The sequence below is a fragment of the Mandrillus leucophaeus genome, unplaced genomic scaffold (genome assembly GCF_000951045.1).
Source record: "Mandrillus leucophaeus isolate KB7577 unplaced genomic scaffold, Mleu.le_1.0 Scaffold690, whole genome shotgun sequence".
NCBI classification, from domain to species: Eukaryota; Metazoa; Chordata; class Mammalia; order Primates; family Cercopithecidae; genus Mandrillus; species Mandrillus leucophaeus.
Window position 1 is genome coordinate 803,742 of NW_012107475.1, and position 19,002 is coordinate 822,743.

Below are 19,002 nucleotides of genomic sequence, written 5' to 3' on the forward strand. Positions count from 1 at the left end.
AGAATCAGCGTGCTTTTAAAGAGAACAGTACAGAGAACTGCTAAACCTGGACATTTATGGACACATAAAAATCCTATTGTTCTGGTACTTTTCTAAATTTGGAATAGTTATATTTACATTTAGACATGAAACTCATTCTTTTAGTCAATATCCAAGCTTGTGTGAAAATAAGAATTTCACTACTTTTAATTAAATATTTGATATATAAATAAAATCTCATTTCATGTTGTCATAAGTACCATAACAACCAACTGTATGTTATACAAATTAACTGAAAATTATTGAGACATAAAACATGTGGGGCATATTTTGTTTTCTTTCAAAATTATCAATATTATAGCAAGCATATTCTGAAAAATATGTTCAAACAAATTTTCCCTAACTTTGAAGCTTTTCATTTCTCTTCCAGTTTTAAAATCGGCTACCTTCTAAAAGTCCACAGAACATATCAGATCATGATCCTGGTTTGCCACGATGACAGGCACTTTCTACTCTGGACTTCGGATTTCAGTGCCAACATCATTAAGAGATTCTTCAAATTACTTTCAAAATGTCCTTTTCCCTCAGGATTTTTACTTATATCTAATTAGACTACTTACTCCATACCATGTAATCCCTGTTGCTAAAACTGCTAAATGCTTCAATAACTAGGAGGAGGGCATCAATGGAGCAAGACAGATGTAATGTCACTGGTTAACAGTAGAGGTGTGAAGCAGCTGCCTTAATTACGAAGCTTATTAATTCATGGTGTTAGAAAAAACTTGGCAAGGGTTCTTATAAAATACCTAACGTTTTCCAAAATAGCATCAGATTGTTTAAAACTTAAAATAATGTCTTCAATAAAAAAAAGCTGAAATAATTATTTTGTTAGTAATTAAGATCTGTATTTAATACTTATGATTCTAGTTACAAGGTCATACATAATTTTAAAAGTAACTCTGGTTCTTTATTTTTAAGAAGTATATATCTTACATGTCAATGCTTTAAAAATTTTTTACAGCTGGAATGAAATAATAGGATAAAGATAGAGTATGTCTAGGAGAGGAAATAAAGCATAGGAAAAAGTTCTAAGGAGTTACTTTCTATAGAAGCTATAACAACTTAATCTCATTAAAATTCAATTTCATTATTTACATACTAACACTTAACTTGAAGGACTATTTGATGCTTATAAATAATGTATATAAAGTGCCTAGCATGTAGTGGGTTCTCAATAAAAAGTAATTAACATTTTTTAATGGCTATATGGAAAAGACGGGATTTAAATAAATGGGCTTCTATTGTAGAAGGAGATTAGTGAAGAGAAATAGTTTCAATAGAATCTTTGCTTTACACCCAGACTAGAGTATTTTACTATCATTTAAAGACGACGATATCTAAAAACCTAAGCCAGAATCAGCTAAGCTTCTAGGAAAGAAGAATAAATAAAAATGGAAGTCTCAAAAGAAATGTTACAGGAGATAAAAAATGAGTGGAAGTGTATTTCCTTTCTCAACTGTTGACTGGAATAGTTTCATATAATGGAATAATAATCAACAGAAATTAGTATCTGCAAGTACTAACAGACTGCCACAATTTTTTTTTTTTTAAAAAGCACACAATACTCTGAAGAATAAATATATTCCTAAAGTATCTAGAGCTCCAACAGAAAAAATTCATGCACATGCCAGGCAGGTCCAATCCTGATCCCTGCTTTGTTAAAAAAAAGCAAACAAACAAACAAAAATAATCACCTATCATACCAAATATGACAGTCACAATTCCATTTTCTATTTTAGTTCTTCAGTAACTTTTAATAAATTTATCCCATCTCTTTTTGAATCTATAAATTTTTGGCATATGTTATATCCATCAATTGAAGTAATAAATCCTCTGAGCTCATTTCTTGCAGGATCAGATGGAACTTCCTACTAACTGTGAAAAAGTTACTGTTTTCAAGATCCAAAGAGGGCCTCTATTCATGATTTCAATTTTGGTCCCATTGATTCAAAGCCTTTGCCTCTCTAGACCAAAGTGCTCTAATCACATGTCTTCTAACATTTGAGTAGCTCATTTTGGACACATTCAGACTTTCTCTGATGTCCTTTTGATCTGAGGCCACCGGAAATGTATATAGCAAGTCTTCTCCATATGGACGATTAACATAACTATTTCCTGTTTTGTTTTTAGATATTCTTTTTAATAATGGGCAACATCTGCTGTCATCCTTAGAGCATCACACTGAGCTGATGATTTCAGTCAGTAGCAACACCAAAGTGCAAGTGTCTTTCATGGTTTACTACCATTGTCCATAATTTATCTGTGTATGACCACACACACACCTACTCACCCACACACATACACACACACACACTCTCACACATACACATAGGAAGTTTGCCACTAATGTTCATTGTTCTGTATCTTGCCCCTAGAAAGTGCCTTATACATTGTAGACACACAATAAATGTATTTTTGATGAATCAATATATAGTCTGTGGGCAGAATAGTGAACAACGAAACTGAGTATGAAAAAATGGAGAGTAATACTTAAAGGTAAGTTATTCAAGATATGCACACTGAAATATATTCTTAAAAATTTTTTTAGACAATTTCCTTTAGCTTAGCTCTATACTATTTGGAAAAATTCAGTTTCATCTGCAAACTGAGAAACTATCTGTTGCCTCCATTCTTTGGTCAAAGGTGATATTGTCAATATAATATCATTCTGAAAACTACCAGGCTGACCCCAACCATTCTACATATAAAGAAAAAGAACATAAAAGGCGAGAATTCAAAGGATAACATATAAACAGATATAACATATAGAATTTTTACCAATCCTGACAATCTTCTGTTAATCAATTAAGTAATTAATTAAACTTTAATTTTAGGTTCAAGGTTACATGACCAAGTTTGCTACACAGGTAAATTGTGTGTTGTGGTGGTTTGGGGTACAGATTATTTTGTCACCCAGGTAATAAGCATAGTACTCAATAGGTAGTTTTTGGATCCTCTCCCTCCTCCCAGCTTCCACACTCAAGTAGGCCCTTATGTCTGTTGTTCCCTTCTTCATGTCCATGTATTCTCAATGTTTAGCTCCCATTTATAAGTGAGAATATGTGGTATTTGGTTTTCTATTCCTGTGTGTCACATAGGATTATGGCTTCCAACTCCATCCATGTTTCTGCAAAGAATATGATTTCATTCTTTTTTTATGGCTGCATAGTTTTCCATGGTATGTATGTACCACATTTTCTTTATCCAGTCTACTGTTGATGGGCATTTAGGTTGATTCCATGACTTTGATATTGTGAATAGTATTGCGATAAACATATGCGTGCATGTGTCTTTATGGCAGAACAATTTTTATTCCTTTGGGTATATACCTAATAATGGATTGCTGGGTCAAGGGGTAGTTCTGTTTTAAGTTCTTTGAGAAATCTACACACCGCTTTCCACAATGGCTGAACTAATTTACATTTCTATTAGCAATGCATTTTGAGAAATTGCCACACTGCTTCCTACAATGGCTGAACTAATTTACATTTCTACTAGCAGTGTATACATGATGCCTTTTCTCTGCATCCTTGCCAGCATCTGTTATTTTTTGACTTTTAAAATAACAGTCATTCTGACTGGTGTGAGATGGTATCTCATTGTGGTTTTGGTTTGCATTTTTCTAATAATTAGTGATGTTGAGCATTTTTTTCATATGCTTATTGGCCATATGTATATCTTCTTTTAAAAAGTATCTGTTCATGTCCTTTGCCCACTTTTTAATGGGGTTGTTTGTTTTTTTTCTTAATTTGTTTAAGTTCCTTACAGATTCTGAATATTAGACCTTTGTCAGAGGAATAGTTTGCAAATATTTTCTCCCATTCTGTAGGCTGTCTGTTTACTCTACTGATAATTTGTTTTCTTATGTAGAAGCTCTTTAGTTTAATGTGGTCTCATTTGTCAACTTTTGTTTTTGTTGCAACTGCTTTTGGTATCTTTTTCATGAAATCTTTGCCAGGGCCTATGTCCAGAATGGTATTTCCTAGGTTACCTTCCAGAGTTTTTGTAGTTTTAGGTTTCACATTCAAGTCTTTAATCCATCTTGAGTTGACTTTTGTATTTGGGTAAGGAAGGGGTCCTATTTCAATCTTCTGCATATGGCTAGGCAATTATCCCAGCACCACTTATTGAATAGGGAGTCTTCTTTCTCATTCTTTTTGCTGACAATTAGATGGTTGTAGGTATGTGGCTTCACTTCTGGGCTCTCTATTCTGTTCCATCAGTCTATGTCCGTTTTTGTGCTAGCACCATGCTGTTTTGGTTACTGTAGCCTTGTAGTATAGTTTGAAGTCAGGTAACATGATATCTCTAGCTTGGTTCCTTTTATTTAGGATTGCCTTGGCTATTCAAGCTCTTTTTTGGATCCATATAAAGTTTGAATAGTCTTTCCTAATTCTGTGAAGAATGTCATTGGTAGTTTGTTAGAGATAGCACTGAATGTATAAATTGCTTTGGGCAGTATGGCCATTTTAACAATATTGATTCTTCCTATCTATGAATATGAAATGTTTTTCCATTTGTTTGTGTCAACTCTGTTTTTGAGCAGTGTTTTGTAATTCTCATTACAGAGATTTCTCATCTCTTTGGTCAGATGTATTTCTAGGCATTTTATTCTTTTAGTCGCTATTGTGAATGGGATTGCATTCTTGACTTGACTCTCAGCTTGAATGTTTTTGGTGTGTAGAAATTCTACTGATTTGTGTACATTGATTTTGTATTCTGGAAATTCTAATTCTTATTTCAGAAAAGTTAATAGTAATATGCAAAATGACCACATAAAGGGTAAGAATTCCAACTCATTTTTTAAAAAAGAGAAAACCATATAGCTCAGTACAAGATTATAAATACTTATATTCTCTAAAGGAAGAAAAGGTCCAAAAGAGGGTACCATCAGTTAGGACTAGATACCATCAAGAGACTATCACTTGAAACTATGTTTTGATGATAATAGGAGAGAAATAATAGGTTTATATATTTAGAAATGTTTGGTAAGAGTGAATTCATGTTTTAATATTCTTTTTTTCCAATTTATGATTACCTTTTAGCTTATTTTTTGTGCCCACAATCATCACAATGCAATATATTCAGAGGACCCAAAAGAAAAATCTTAATGAACCTAATTTCTATATGTTATTAATACCCCAAAATCCTGAAAACCAAAAGACAAATTTAATGGGTAGCTTAAGAAATAAGAAAACTTTATTCACTAATAAAATTTAAGAAAATATTATGGAAAGTTCAAAGTAATACTCAAAAAAAATAGAAGTATTTCAGTTGTAATGTTATCAGAAATACTAAAAATTTAAAAACTAAAGATTAAAAATGACTTTAGAAACATCAATGAATATATCTTAGTAAAAGGAAGCATTAATAATGAATGTTACATGAGTGAATTGTACAAAAACATGATATGACTTTAAGTATTAAGATAACAAAAGCAATGACAATGGAAACAGATCTTTGAAACACTAATGTTATCCCCACAGCTTTCCTCATCTTCTTATGCTTTTATCATCCTGTTCCCTACTGCTTCTGTCTGACTACTAGTTTCTCCTTATTTTAAAACCACAATGACATGAATATGCATTTTTGGAGGCAAAAGTAGGGGGGATACTGAGGTTCTGTGAGTCATTTGGTAGTCTTTTCATGGTTAAAAAAAAAGTCATTTAAAGAAACTTAAGAGAACGATTTCTGGAAATTACAACATAATTTTACAATCTTGCTGTATTATTTAGGATTTTGGTGGTAGTTACACATAGTGTTTGCTAGTGAACGAAGAATAATTCCTAGGCAAGAAATTAAGAAAACAGTGTGATACCCACATATCTTCTTGTCAATGTGAGTCCTATGGTTCTTCATTCAGAATGAACCCTCACTGAGATAATGGAGACTGAGACAATATCTAGTGCAAGCCGAGAGCTCCTTGGACTAAACACCATGAGAGAAGAATTCTTGCTGTGGAAATTTTTATGGGGTAGACCATATCATATCTATATAAATATTCCACTATATAGCTTTCCTTACACATATTTTCAGATGGTTCCATTTATTCAGTTATTGACAGGATGGGAACAGACCTTTTGTGTAAAAGGTAAAATAAATTCAGAACTGACTTTATTTTAACAAAATATATAACAAAAATATACCAACAGATTAGCATAACTGGTTTCATATAGTGTAATGCCAGAAAGAAACATGCTGCTGACAGGATGGGAACAGACCTTTCGTGATCAATGCCTTTTCAAAGAGAAGACTAAAGCAAATGTTTAATTTCCCTGGGATTTTAAGGTTTTTTTGGCTTTTTTAGTGGAGTAAACAGGGGTACAGAATGTAGTAGGCATATGATTCTCACAAACTTCCTTTACAGCGTGTATCTAGTTTTAACTTGTTACTTTGTACCTCCCACCTCAATGCCTTCCATCTAACTGTGTGTGTGTGTGTGTGTGTGTGTGTGTGTGTGTGTGTGTGTGTGTATGTGTATGACTTGAGAGGCAGTATAGTAGGATGGTTTCAGGGCCCATATTCTGGTGCTACACTGCGAGCTACTCACTTTGGACAAGATGGTTAACCTTTAAAATGGGAAAAATGATGGGATGTTATTAATATCAAATGAGTGGTTGTTGTGAGGATTAAATTAGTTTATTAATTTAAAGTTCTTAATGTCTAGTGCGTAAAAACTGCTCAAAGGTGTTAGCTGTTATTATACGTTTCCAAGGCAGAAAAGTATGCTTAAATATGAGATTAGATAAATACGAAATAAATTATAGTCTTAAATCTAACAGATACTAAGAGGCATGCCCAAATTTATTAACCATTATTTTGCTGCCTGTGCTAACAGTCTCTCCCCAAGAGAAATCCTACTTTTTTGAATCTTTGGCTAGAAGCTGATAAAAATATCATTCTTAAGGATCTAAAAAAGTCTTTATACTTTGTACTCTTCCATCAGAAATAAATTTTTAAGTTAAAAAAAATATTTTTCGGTAGCTACCTCATATACTTTAGTCCTCTATGCTTTTCTACACAGCAAATAGAAAACTGATTACTACAGGATCCATCTATCCTCCCATCTGTTCATCAATTCATTAATAAATATTTTCAAACTCACTAAAATGTACATGGCACTATGCTGGGCACAAAATTTACAAACTAATTTCTTGGAGGGGAAAAAACTGAGAAATTTAAAACCTGTGAATAGGATACTGAAGCTTATTGAGAATGATAAAGCAATAGAAGAGGAAGGAAAAAAGTTACTCAGGGAACTACCATAGAATCAATGAATTTATAACAGAAGGACTTTAAAGACAGAATGGTCCAATTGTTCTTAACTTTTTAAAAAAGCACCAACACATCTGAAGGATAAGATAACAGTCAGAATATATGAATATCCTAACTAATGTGTTAACAAAGATTTGTGGTAAATTATTACACTTAAAATCAACAAAGTGAAGAAAAGCCAGAAGGATACATTATGTAGAAAGAAAGGTAGACAAGATGCTTCTAATATCAATTTCTTAGCTATTTGGCAAAAAAAGGAAAAATGAACAAAGTATAGTTTTTTACCATGTGATATAACTGTGGTCATTTTTTTGGTAAGGGTGTTTGTGGGGATGGGGGATATACAGCTGTACTGACATTAATTCTAAGAACTTAATTGTGTGGATGCTTATGAAAGAAACTTCAGTAGCATCACAGATAAGTATTCAACAGGAACCATCCAAAAAAGCAATAAGAAAAGTTTTCAATCATAATTCAAAGAGGCTACTATATTTAAGGATAGGGTGATGACTTGCCTTGCTCAGGACAATCCGGTTTACATCTACTATCCTGGCTTAAATACTAATAGGGCCTCACTCCACACTCAGAAGGGTCCAAATTTTGATGATATATTATGTGGTCACCTTATCTATGGGCATCTTAGTCTGCATGTGTTGCTTTGTAGTGACCCTGTTTAACAGAGGAAAGGGCTTTATAAATGGTTTCTGTTACATTTCAAGACAAACTAGGTGGCAAAACTTTAAGCCCTAAATTAAAAGAGAAGATACGAAATATATGAAAAACTCACACTTAAAATTGAAAGCAATTCTTCAGTACTGCATTCAGGCTTCAAGCGGTCCTTGAACATTTTAACCGTTTGATGCTTCAAATAGTAATAGGAGGCAATTCGGCCATAAGTTAGAGGTTCAATGCTGCGATTATCCTATTTCAAAAGAATAACAAATGAAGAGTACATGAAAGTAGGTATCTTTATAAAATTAGTAATTCAGACAGCTGCTTTTGAAACAATTTTGTTAAAAATTTTGATAGTATTAGAAGCAAAAGACCTGTTAAAAAGTTGGGCTATCTTTTCAATTAGAATGCATATGACTAAGTCGTACCTCTCCAATTTCAATACAGTGGGAAAGTTCCAATTCAATCAGGGACTTCTCAATCAGATGGGACAGAAACTTGTTCACAGAATCATGGCTCACATCACCCAAATTGTAGTAGCTAGAAAACAAGCAAGGTTATTATTTGTTTCAAGATATTTTCTACTAAAACTATCACCTCAGTTTCACAGGCTACATATAAATATAATCCCCTTTTATTATAAAACCTATCCTCAGTAACTTCACAAAACTCACAGAAATATTAATCTTGGGTGGTAGATGACTAAATTTAGGCAATTTATTCAATTATTGTTCCCCTAGTGCTTAGGGAATAAATGACATCCTAATGACTAGAAGGGACATCAGCAGGGTAAAAATAAAGCGTTCTAACCAAACCTCAATACAGGAAAAATACGTAAGTCCAGCTCTGTATATTTTCCAAGCAAAAAGCCTAAAGACATATATTTCACCTGATTGTGCCTCCCTGCAACACTGAGAAGTTCTTGGCAAAACCCTACGGCCACTAGGGATCTGTGCCTGGAAATAGACCGGAAGAGCAAGGGACTACACCCACAATCTTGGCAGTTCCCTAATTCCTGCTAGGTGAACCCTGTATCCTAATCAGAATGAGTAATTTATATGCCCTACCTTGCTTTTCCCCATCCACATCAAAGAATGGCAGTGGAAAGTAGTCTTAGAGAACAGGTTCTCATCCGTAAGACCCCATCATGATGGTTTTATATCTGTATAGGATTAGGAAGGGAATATTCATAGTCTGGGAAAAGGGTGCTAACAATTTCAAATGGGAGAGGACTAAAGAAAGCCACAACTTGAGAGCAATGGAGAATACTATCTAGATGACAATTTTTGTGATATTTTTCATTCTTCAAAGGAAGAGACCTGGGGTCAGTAAATTATAAAAAAAATTTAAAAATACACAAAGCAGGACTAATAATGTCAGGACATATTTTCATTAGAAAGAAAAGTTAGTGCAAATGGCTAGGTACACCCAAATACGAGAGGCTCCATTACATAAAAATTATTATAGTAAGGCACTATTGGAATTTATTTGGGAAAATACCTTTCATTAAAAAGGAATAGTTACTTTAATTTTATCTATCGAAAAGTTACTGTTTTTTCTAGAAAAGCTCTTGGCATGGACCAAAATAAAGCAATATTAATCAATTAAGAGATAAATAAGTACTAAACCTAGTGCTGTCATTAATTTAAACAAAATGTTCAAATTTATGTATAACTATGGAAGTGAAAAACCAAAATTATTAACCACTATAAAATATTTCTTTTCTTTTGGAAAATGACTAAGGAGGAGTATTTAGTTAGAATAATGTCTTCTGCTTTAGAGGTGAAAATAAAAATTCTGGACATTCAAGCCATATAAAAGATACAAATATCCAAAGTCATTCCAAATTTTTAAAATATTTTTTCTCTTTCATTGTTTCCCAAGAAAAGAAATTCATCAGTCAAACTTTCTGCAACATAAGTGCTTACTTTGTATTTCACATTCTTTTGGCTTGCTAAGTCTATAAATTTTCCAATACCATTTTTAGCTGTCAGGACTAATGCATAACTGATAAAGTTATTTCTAAATTGAAAACACTAGTAAAAATGTGCCCAGGATACTAAGTAGTACGATTTGTAGAGTAAGAATCAAACTAACCAAATCTGTCTGCCTTGATCTTGGAACAAACAATTCTTTATGTAACTGACATTACAGAAAGAAGGTATTTTGAAAATATTACTGTGAAATACAAAAAAACTAAAATTCTACTTTTATCTATACATTTACTAGGTCATTAGAAAACTAATGGATGCTGTTACTGATTACCATAAGCCATTGTCCTATATATAACTGGGATGCCAACTTTATTATTTTATGCTTTAATGAATAAATTTGGTGCATTTACAAATAACACTTAAAACTATCAATCAAAAAAACTTACCTTGAAAAAAATTACAGGTTCTTTTAAATATTTATCTTATTTTATTTACTGTATTTGCTTTAATTTGTTTAATATGTTTTACAAAGTATATTTCAATGGATTAATATCCCGCCTAAAGTCTGTTTATTTAAGTGTATTGGGACTTTTTAAAGACAAATTTGTGGTTTTCATCCAGATAAAATACAGTCAGAGTAAATATTGCTTAAACATTTAAAGTACATTGCCAAAAAAAAAAGAAAAATCAACCTAAATGATGTTGCTGAGATTACAATAAATTATATGATGACTCCACTAAAATATTACTCATAATCTAACTTGCTAAAAGTTCACATTTCTTTGTGCAGAAAACATACACATTTCATTGTTATTTATTCTTAATACAGTTTTTTTTTTTTTCTAAATGTGGTTACCAACATTCTTATTGACTTGCATAACAGAAGAAACACAAAATTCAATTCAAGTAAATTGAACTTCACGGATCTTTACCAAATACTATTCTTTGTCAACATTTGGACTGAGGTTCTAAGGGCATTTAAAATATCTTCAAATCCTTATAAAAGTAAGGTATTGTTACATCTAAATTAGATATACAATTTGTGAGACACTGTAAAATAATTTAAATGTAAATGAAGTTTTTTAGGTTACATAAAATTCTGGGAGTTAATATAAGGGATAGACTACAGATTTATATGATCTCTATTAGTAGCATAACATAGCCTTTACTTCTATGAGGTGAACTTTTTTTTAGTTACTGTGCAACTTCTAGCCTGAACAATTATAAGCATTTAGCTTAAAACATTACATGTCATTAATTTTAATAATCACTTTACTAACTTGAAAAAGCATGCAACAGCTAAGTAAAAAGGTCTGTTTTCATATTGCACTCTCCACAGTACAAAATTTGTAATTTACTGGTTATTTAAACACAAACATTTCACAACTGTTTAATTATGGGTAAAGGATAAAATGTAGTTTCATGTTCACTGCATTGAATCATCAAGTCATTATCTTCTCTTTGCCATAAACAGACAGCCTACCTTTTTGTCAGCATGCTATTTCATTTATTTCACAGAGAAACCCAGTTTCACAATAATTGACTTGTCAGAAGCTCTAATTTATGAGACTGAGCTCTGTAAGATTTCTCTATATTGGACTCAACCTGCACACAAGCAGGGTTGAATATTTACAATGCTGTTAACAGGTGCTGAGTTGTTTAATGATTCTAATAGCCAGAAGCGTACTGAGAAAGCCAGCGGGATCACAATTACAGGCTGTTTGAACACAACAATTACTAGTCCCCTGAGAGGTGTGAAAGTCAAAGGCAGTTTGATACTGACAGCATCTAGCACATGGGCTACACAAGCTAACTTCTATTAGCAGTCCATTGGGAAAAAGTAGTAACAAAACTCTCCCTATCATAAAAATTTACAAAGTTCATAAAATTTAAAGAATCAAAAACTAAAAAACTTTTCAACAATTACCTTTAAAAGATCTTATCAAAGGACAAACAAGAATACTACATAAGAAATCTCAAGTTACTTTTTCAAATCTTAATACTGATGAAATTTCACCAGTTGAGAATGAAAGAGGTTTTATATTAATGTAAAACACAGATAAAGTTACACCAAATGGTTTGGATTTAATGTGAATAGTGGCAGCCATTTCCTGTTTGGTTTATGTAAACCTGGCCAGATATCTTGCTGGGAAATTTTTCATCAGTATTGAAATGCTGCTGCTATAACTGTCAGCAGTGGGAAGTCATTTGTTACAGCACCATGTTTTTTTATGTTCAGATTATGCAGCAATAATAATGACACAAATAGCGAAAGTGGTTGCAGGAACAGCTGAAACTACCACAACATTTTTGCCCCAGATATATTTAAAAGCTTTCTCAGGGGAAGACAGAGTAAAACTGAACATACAAATTGAATCCAGAACTCAATTTGGAATATATTATATTTTATGAAAGCACCAGTACATGTGTTTATATTCATTTGAACAAGTTAATGTGTGCCTATGTTATATATATATATGTGTCCATATCTATTAACATAATTATCTTTATATGCATATATATTTGCATATATACATAATATACACAAACAAGAATATAAATAGACATATAGTGACCAACTCAGGAACAGTGGTTGAAATCTTTGTCAATACAAGTTTTACTTTTGGTGTGCTGTGGTGAGGACTTTATAGTAGTATGATTAACTGAAGGGAGCTGGAATATGAGGTCGTAGTTCCTTACCTATATATGACTATATTATAAAAATGGTCTTTCTTTTCTATTTTTAAGTAAACCTCAGTCTCTTTGTTACACACACATGCATGCATACATATTCTTCCTTCCCAAGAAAAGTTAAATCTCAATTTATGGTACTGGATGAAAAATTAAAACTACACATAAGTTTTTCATTTGAGACAATTAATTTAGCATTTAAAAAATTTTTATCAGATCTAAAAATCAGTGGGAAAAATTTACCAGTTTCCTGTGCCTTGGTTTGCTTCCAGCTTTTGGGAAAAGTGATTTTAACATAGACAATAATAAAAAGATACAAGCAAGGGCCAATGACGAGAATGTGGAGAAAAGGGAATCCTGCTGCTAAGAATGTACATTATTAGCACAGCCTCTTTGGAAAACAGTATGGAAGTTCCTAAAAATCTAAAAATAGATCTAGCATATGATACAGCAATCCCAGTTCTGGGTATATGCCCAAAGGAATTGAAATCAGTATGTTGAAGAGACGTCTGCACTCCTATGTTCATTGCAGCATTATTCACAGTAGCCAAGATATGGAAACAACATAAAGTGCCCATCAATGGATATTTGAATGGATTTGAAAAATATGGTACATATATACACAACGGAATACTTAAAAAAAGAAGGAAATTCTATATTAGTCACAACACAGATGAATCTATAGGGGGAGGAATCTAGAGGGCGTTATGCCTAGTGAAATAAGGTAGGTAGTATGGAAAGACAAATACTGTATGATCTCACTTATATGTAGAATCTAAAAAAGTCAAACTCATAGAAGTACAGAGTAGAATGTCAGTTATTAGAGGTCATGCGGGTTGGGAAGGCCATGCAAGCAAAGGGGCAACTGGTCAAAGGGCATAAAGTTTCAGTTAGACAGGAGGAATAAGTTCTGGTGATGCACTGCACAGCATGGTAACTATCGTTAATAATAACGTATTGTGTAATCCAAAATTACTAAAAAGAGTAGATTTAAAATGTTCTTGCTACAAAGAAATGATAAGCATGTGAGGTGATCAATATGTTAATTAGCCTGATTTGTTCATTTCACAATATATACATATTTTGAAACAGTACATTGTACACCATAATTATCAGTTAAAATTTTTTAAAAGAAAATTTATGTTCACACAAAATCTCACAAATATTTATAGCAGCATTATTTTAAAAAAGAGTCAATCAAAAAAGAAGGTGGCAGAGCTTGACTACAGCTAAGTAAAATATATAAATTGTTAAAATTTACTTAGGCACATTTTTCCATTTTTATCTAGATGTGAAGATTTAGATATTAAAACTGACAATTTGTTTTTTTGGGGGCATCAAATAAAAAAGGGCCATTTGAATGAGTATGGCAGAGTTTCCATAAAGAACGCAGTGTTCAGCATAGCACTGAAAAGAGAAGTGGACAGGGAATGTGGACCTGACAATGAGCACAGTGATGGAGAATGGTATGGAATCCCAGTGTTGCCTCTTGTCACTTGGGAGCTGTGGTACTGGGAACAAGTTGCTTAATCTCCCTGTGCTTCCTTTATTTATAAAATGGGGATCATAACAGTACTAAATGAGTTAAGCTCCTGAAACAGCATTTCAAATATAGTAGACACCCAATAAATACTATCAATGCAGATTTTTGTTTACAACCTTATTAATTCCAATTTTCAATTTTATAAACTTCTTGCCTATATTTATGTTTTGCTATTGTTTTGCATCTAGTTTCTTAAGATAAATGCTTGGTTATTTTATTTTTAAGCATTCACATTTTTTATTAGGTCTGTAAAGATATAAATATTCCTTAGAATTGTGCTTTGGTTTAAATTCATTGTTTTATTACATTACATTTTTATTTTTGTATAGCTGTGGCCTAAACCTTTTGTTTTGATTTCATCTTTTACTAGAATAAAAGTTTTATAATCCCAAGCAGTTAAATTTTTTTGCCAGCCCTTTTATTTTTATTTCTGGTTTTATTATATTACACAATGAGAATGTAGCCTTATGATCTCTATGTTGAGATGTTCTTCGTGGTCTACTTCATGGTAAATTTTTCAAAACAAATCTTCCATTAGTGTTTGCAAGTAATGATATTTCATTAGAGGCATATGTACAAAGATACTATAGATACAAATTCAAGGGTATTATTATTTAAATCCTCCTTTTTTATGAAATACTTACCTTTTGATGTGTTAAAGTCTCCTAACATGACTAATTTAGTTGGGCTATAATTTTAATTGAATTTCTGTTTTTGCTTTATATACCTGATGTTATTTTTAGTTCTCTGAAAATATGTAAACTACCATAACCTTCTAGTGATTGTGTTTGTTACCAATATGATCCATTCTTCTCTGTCCTTTGTATTTTTTTGCCTCGAATTTGGTTTTGTACGATTTTAATTCTGCAGCTGCTGTTTTCTCTTTTTCTCCTTTACATCTTCTGCCAATCCTTAATTTTCAGCTTTTCTATATCAATCATGTTTGAATGAATCTAAGAATTTCTCTTTTACAACAGGGAAGTTTAAATAATTTACAATAGTTATTATTATAGTTGACCTGACTTATAGCATAAGTAGATCCTGTCTGTCCCCTGCTCAAAACTCTGCAATGGTTCCTGTTTCATCCAGAATGAAAGTCAAAATCCTCACCATAGTTTCTAAGACCACCCATGCATGCCCTGTATCACTACTGGCCCTCCACATCCCCAACCTCATCTCCTGTTACTTTCCTGCTTGCACTTATTCTACTTCAGCCACATCTTTTCCTTGTTATTCCTTGAATACACCAGACACGCTAGCCTTAGAATCTCTCTTGTTCCCTTGGTCTGAAATGTTATTTCCTAGAAAGTGGCCGACTTTCTTACCTCTTTCAAGTTTTGCCTGAAATATCAGCACCCTTAATGAGGCCCACCCTGACCTTCTTTTTAATACAGTATTGTAATCTCCCATCTCCCCCCAGGTCACCTTCTGGCTCTCCCACTCTTCCTTATCCTGTTTTCCTTCTAAACATCTATTATCTTTTAATAATATTAAAATCTACTGTCTCTGTTAAAAGAACGTGAGTGCCAGGACAGCAAAAGTTTTTGTTTAGTTTACTAATACATCTTCAAAGTGGCTAGAGTGATGCCTGGAACATAGTAGGTACTCATTAATGTTTACAGAATTAAGAAATAAAAAAATTCATTTTTAAATGCTTATACTTTATAATTTTAAGTAAATTTTATGATTTTTGAGGCTAGAAGTCATTACTTATGTTGCTACTACCTTCCAGTAGAAACTAATAGTTGCTAATCAGCTTTTTCTGAAAAACAAATTATTGCTGTACCTATTCTACATTTATGAACTTACATGGCAACAGCTTGGGCATAGGATTCTACTTCAGAATAATAATGACAGGTAACTCAACATATGTATAGGTGGCTACTGAAGGAACTAGCACATGAAATATGAATGGTCAAGAGTGGATAAGCTGTTACTTTTGAAAATCAATAGAAGCTACATTTATCAATATTGACTGGACTTTTAAGACTGTTAAGACTTGGCTAGCTGTAAGGGCTAAGGAGGGTACTGCAGGCAAGAAGAGTGACAGCAAAAGCACAAAAGTGAGAGGAACCTCTTATGTAGATGGTGTGGGTTAGTATCTCCTTTGATCTACACTAGCCCCTTGGATGGTGCGGGGGAGATACTCAACCATCTTTTTGGGGCAGCAAGATGAGAGGGAAAGCAGCTGCCACAACTAATAAGAGTTCTTAGTCAATGCATGAAGATAATTTACCCTTCTGACTTTCAGCCCGCAAATTTCCTATATATAAAGAGGTGTGAATTAAAGAATACTCATTTATTTACATGGACTACACTGACTACAACCATGTGTGAGCAGGAGACATCCTAAATTGCTAATACCCAAGAGGTTCTCTGGATCAGAGGCTCACTATAATCTCTGTAATTTATGAACCTCTTGAGATTTCATCTTTTTTCTACTGTGATAAGTGTACCCAAACTTCCTGTTCTGTCTTTCATTACTACTGTTTATTACAGTTTCATGTGAATTTTCTCACCATAATATTATAAAATAGAAGGCAGTTTGTAACCAGAGCAACAGGGAGTCATACCTACCCATCTCCCTGTGTGTGGGACCCCTATTCCGACCCGTGTCTCCAACTGTTCTCCTGGCTCATCTCACTCTCATGGTTGAAAAAAATGTAAACACTGGACAGTTTCCTACTCATTATCTTAATTTAAAGTTTTACTGCATTCTATGTCTACTAACTAAACCTTATCTAGTTCCCAACCCCTATATAATACATTTAATTTCTGATCGATACTATCTGACAGTTTACAAAGTAGGCAAAATTGAAAGACTAAAAGCAGGTTAAGCAATTACAGAACTATGGAAGCAAAGGAGAGGGAAGATCAAAAAAGTAAATTTGGGGTTTTAAGTCAAAGTAAACAGATGCAGTGATAATATTAACAAAAGTAAGAAAGTTAGAGTAGAGAAAGATTTTGAGAGTAATATGATTAATTCAGTTCTGGACATGTTAAAGTGAAATGACGGCAGGAAGGCCATGTGGCAATATTCAGAAGGCTGGAGAAATAAAATTGTAACTTGATAGAGAGCAGATTATAACCACATATTTTAGGGTCTTTCACATACAAGGTGATATTTTAAATATAGATAGGACTGGCAGAGAAGAACCTTTTAATATTATGTCCTGAGAAGAACACAATATCATTTCTGTAATATTCTTGCTAAATAGACATAATTGAATTTAGTGATGAGGAAACCAGCAAAAGCCAAATTGAAGGGCATTCTACAAAACAATTGGCCAGTTCTCTTCAAAAATGTCAAGGTTATGATAGACAAAGAAGACTGGGGAAATATCACAGACTAGAGTGAACTAGACAGGGTACTCAGGGTATTAAACTGGATCTTGTACAGAAAAGGGACATTAGCGGAACAATTGGTGAAATCTGAATAAAGCCCATAGTATTGTATAAATGTTAATTTCCTGATTTTGATAATTATACATGTCATGTAAGATGTTAACACGGGGAAGCTGGTTAAAAGGTATACAGTGCTTCTTTGTACTATTTTTGTGGTTTTTTTTTGCAATTTAAAATAGAAAGTTCAACGATTAAAAAAATTTTTAAAAAGGAGATATACACACAAAGGGCAATGTATCTGTGGATTCAGTAAGGAACTACCATTTGCTAAAGTACTAAATTGGCCTCAGAGAATTATGTCTCTGTGTGCTAATTAGACAAACTGACTAAAATGACTAGGTTCTTAGTCTCTAAACTAGACTCTTTAGGATGGTATAGAAGTAAAGCAACTGACAGGGAGTTCAGAAGAACAGCTCAAAATCAACATTATATTCTTCATAATTAATACAGAATTAGAATGGCTTTAATTCATTTACGTAATTCTCAATATGACCCATTGAAGGAGGGAGGCTATTTGTTACTTTCCAGATGAAGAACATCTAGCTCAGAGAAGTAAAGTGACTCAGACTCACACCATTAGTAAAGGACAGTTAGGAAACAAGAATCAGCGTGTTGATTCCAAGCCCAAAGCTCTTTCTGTCACACTAAATGCCTTGATTCTTATGTGATAGAAATGATAAATATATCTACAGTTACATGCCAACTCCCATCTACAGACACACAGACACACACAGACACACACACACACACACACACACACACACAGAGTTGTAGATTACGAGTCAGAAAACCTGGCTTCGTAAGATCTGGCTTTATCAAGAAATGGTAATGGGACCTAGAACAAGTGATTTTAAGCTTCCAGCTTCCATATCTTCAATATCAAACAAGAAGATTGGGCTAGAATAAATGTAAAGTCTATTCCACAATTCTAATCCTGTAATGTGTTTGTTTGCTGTGGTAAATGTGCAGTTCTGGATGGCTATTTCACTAATTTTGCAGCTATGTTCTCAAATAATATTTAGTATCTAACCCAGACAACCTTAACAGCGGAGGGAACTGGGCAAAATGTCACCATATTCTCAAACTCCTATCTAAGTAAGTTAAAATGTTGGCTGAAAAGAAACTTCTTAAGGTATTAGTAGGTAAGATTTAGTAAGAACATTTTCATCATGACTTCTCTAAGACTTTACAATGGTTTCATATTTTCTTTTACTTACATCTGGAACGTCCCTTAAAACTGACCCTTCCTCCATTCACTCTGTATCTAAGGTCCTCATTATCTTTTCCCTATTATTCAGTAGCTTCCTAACTGGTCTTCCTGCTGTAATGGTCTTTCCATCCCAGTTCACTTCCTACCATAGTGCAACAAATATTTAACAAAACAAAACCTAATTTGGTAATGTTAATCCATGTTTAAAAAAGCTCTCCATAGCCTCTAGGATC

General features: G+C 33.0%; 1 protein-coding gene across 1 annotated transcript in view; it reads right to left on the reverse strand.

Annotated features, from left to right (window-relative positions):
- The window catches only part of ASCC3 (activating signal cointegrator 1 complex subunit 3), a 404,060-nt gene that overhangs the window by 78,486 nt on the left and 306,572 nt on the right, over nt 1-19,002 (reverse strand). The window contains exons 35-36 of the mRNA XM_012002619.1: nt 8,415-8,526; nt 8,102-8,236 (exon numbers count right to left, since the gene is read on the reverse strand). Of these exons, the coding sequence (XP_011858009.1) occupies nt 8,102-8,236; nt 8,415-8,526 (247 nt within the window). The remainder of the gene's footprint in view (nt 1-8,101; nt 8,237-8,414; nt 8,527-19,002) is intronic.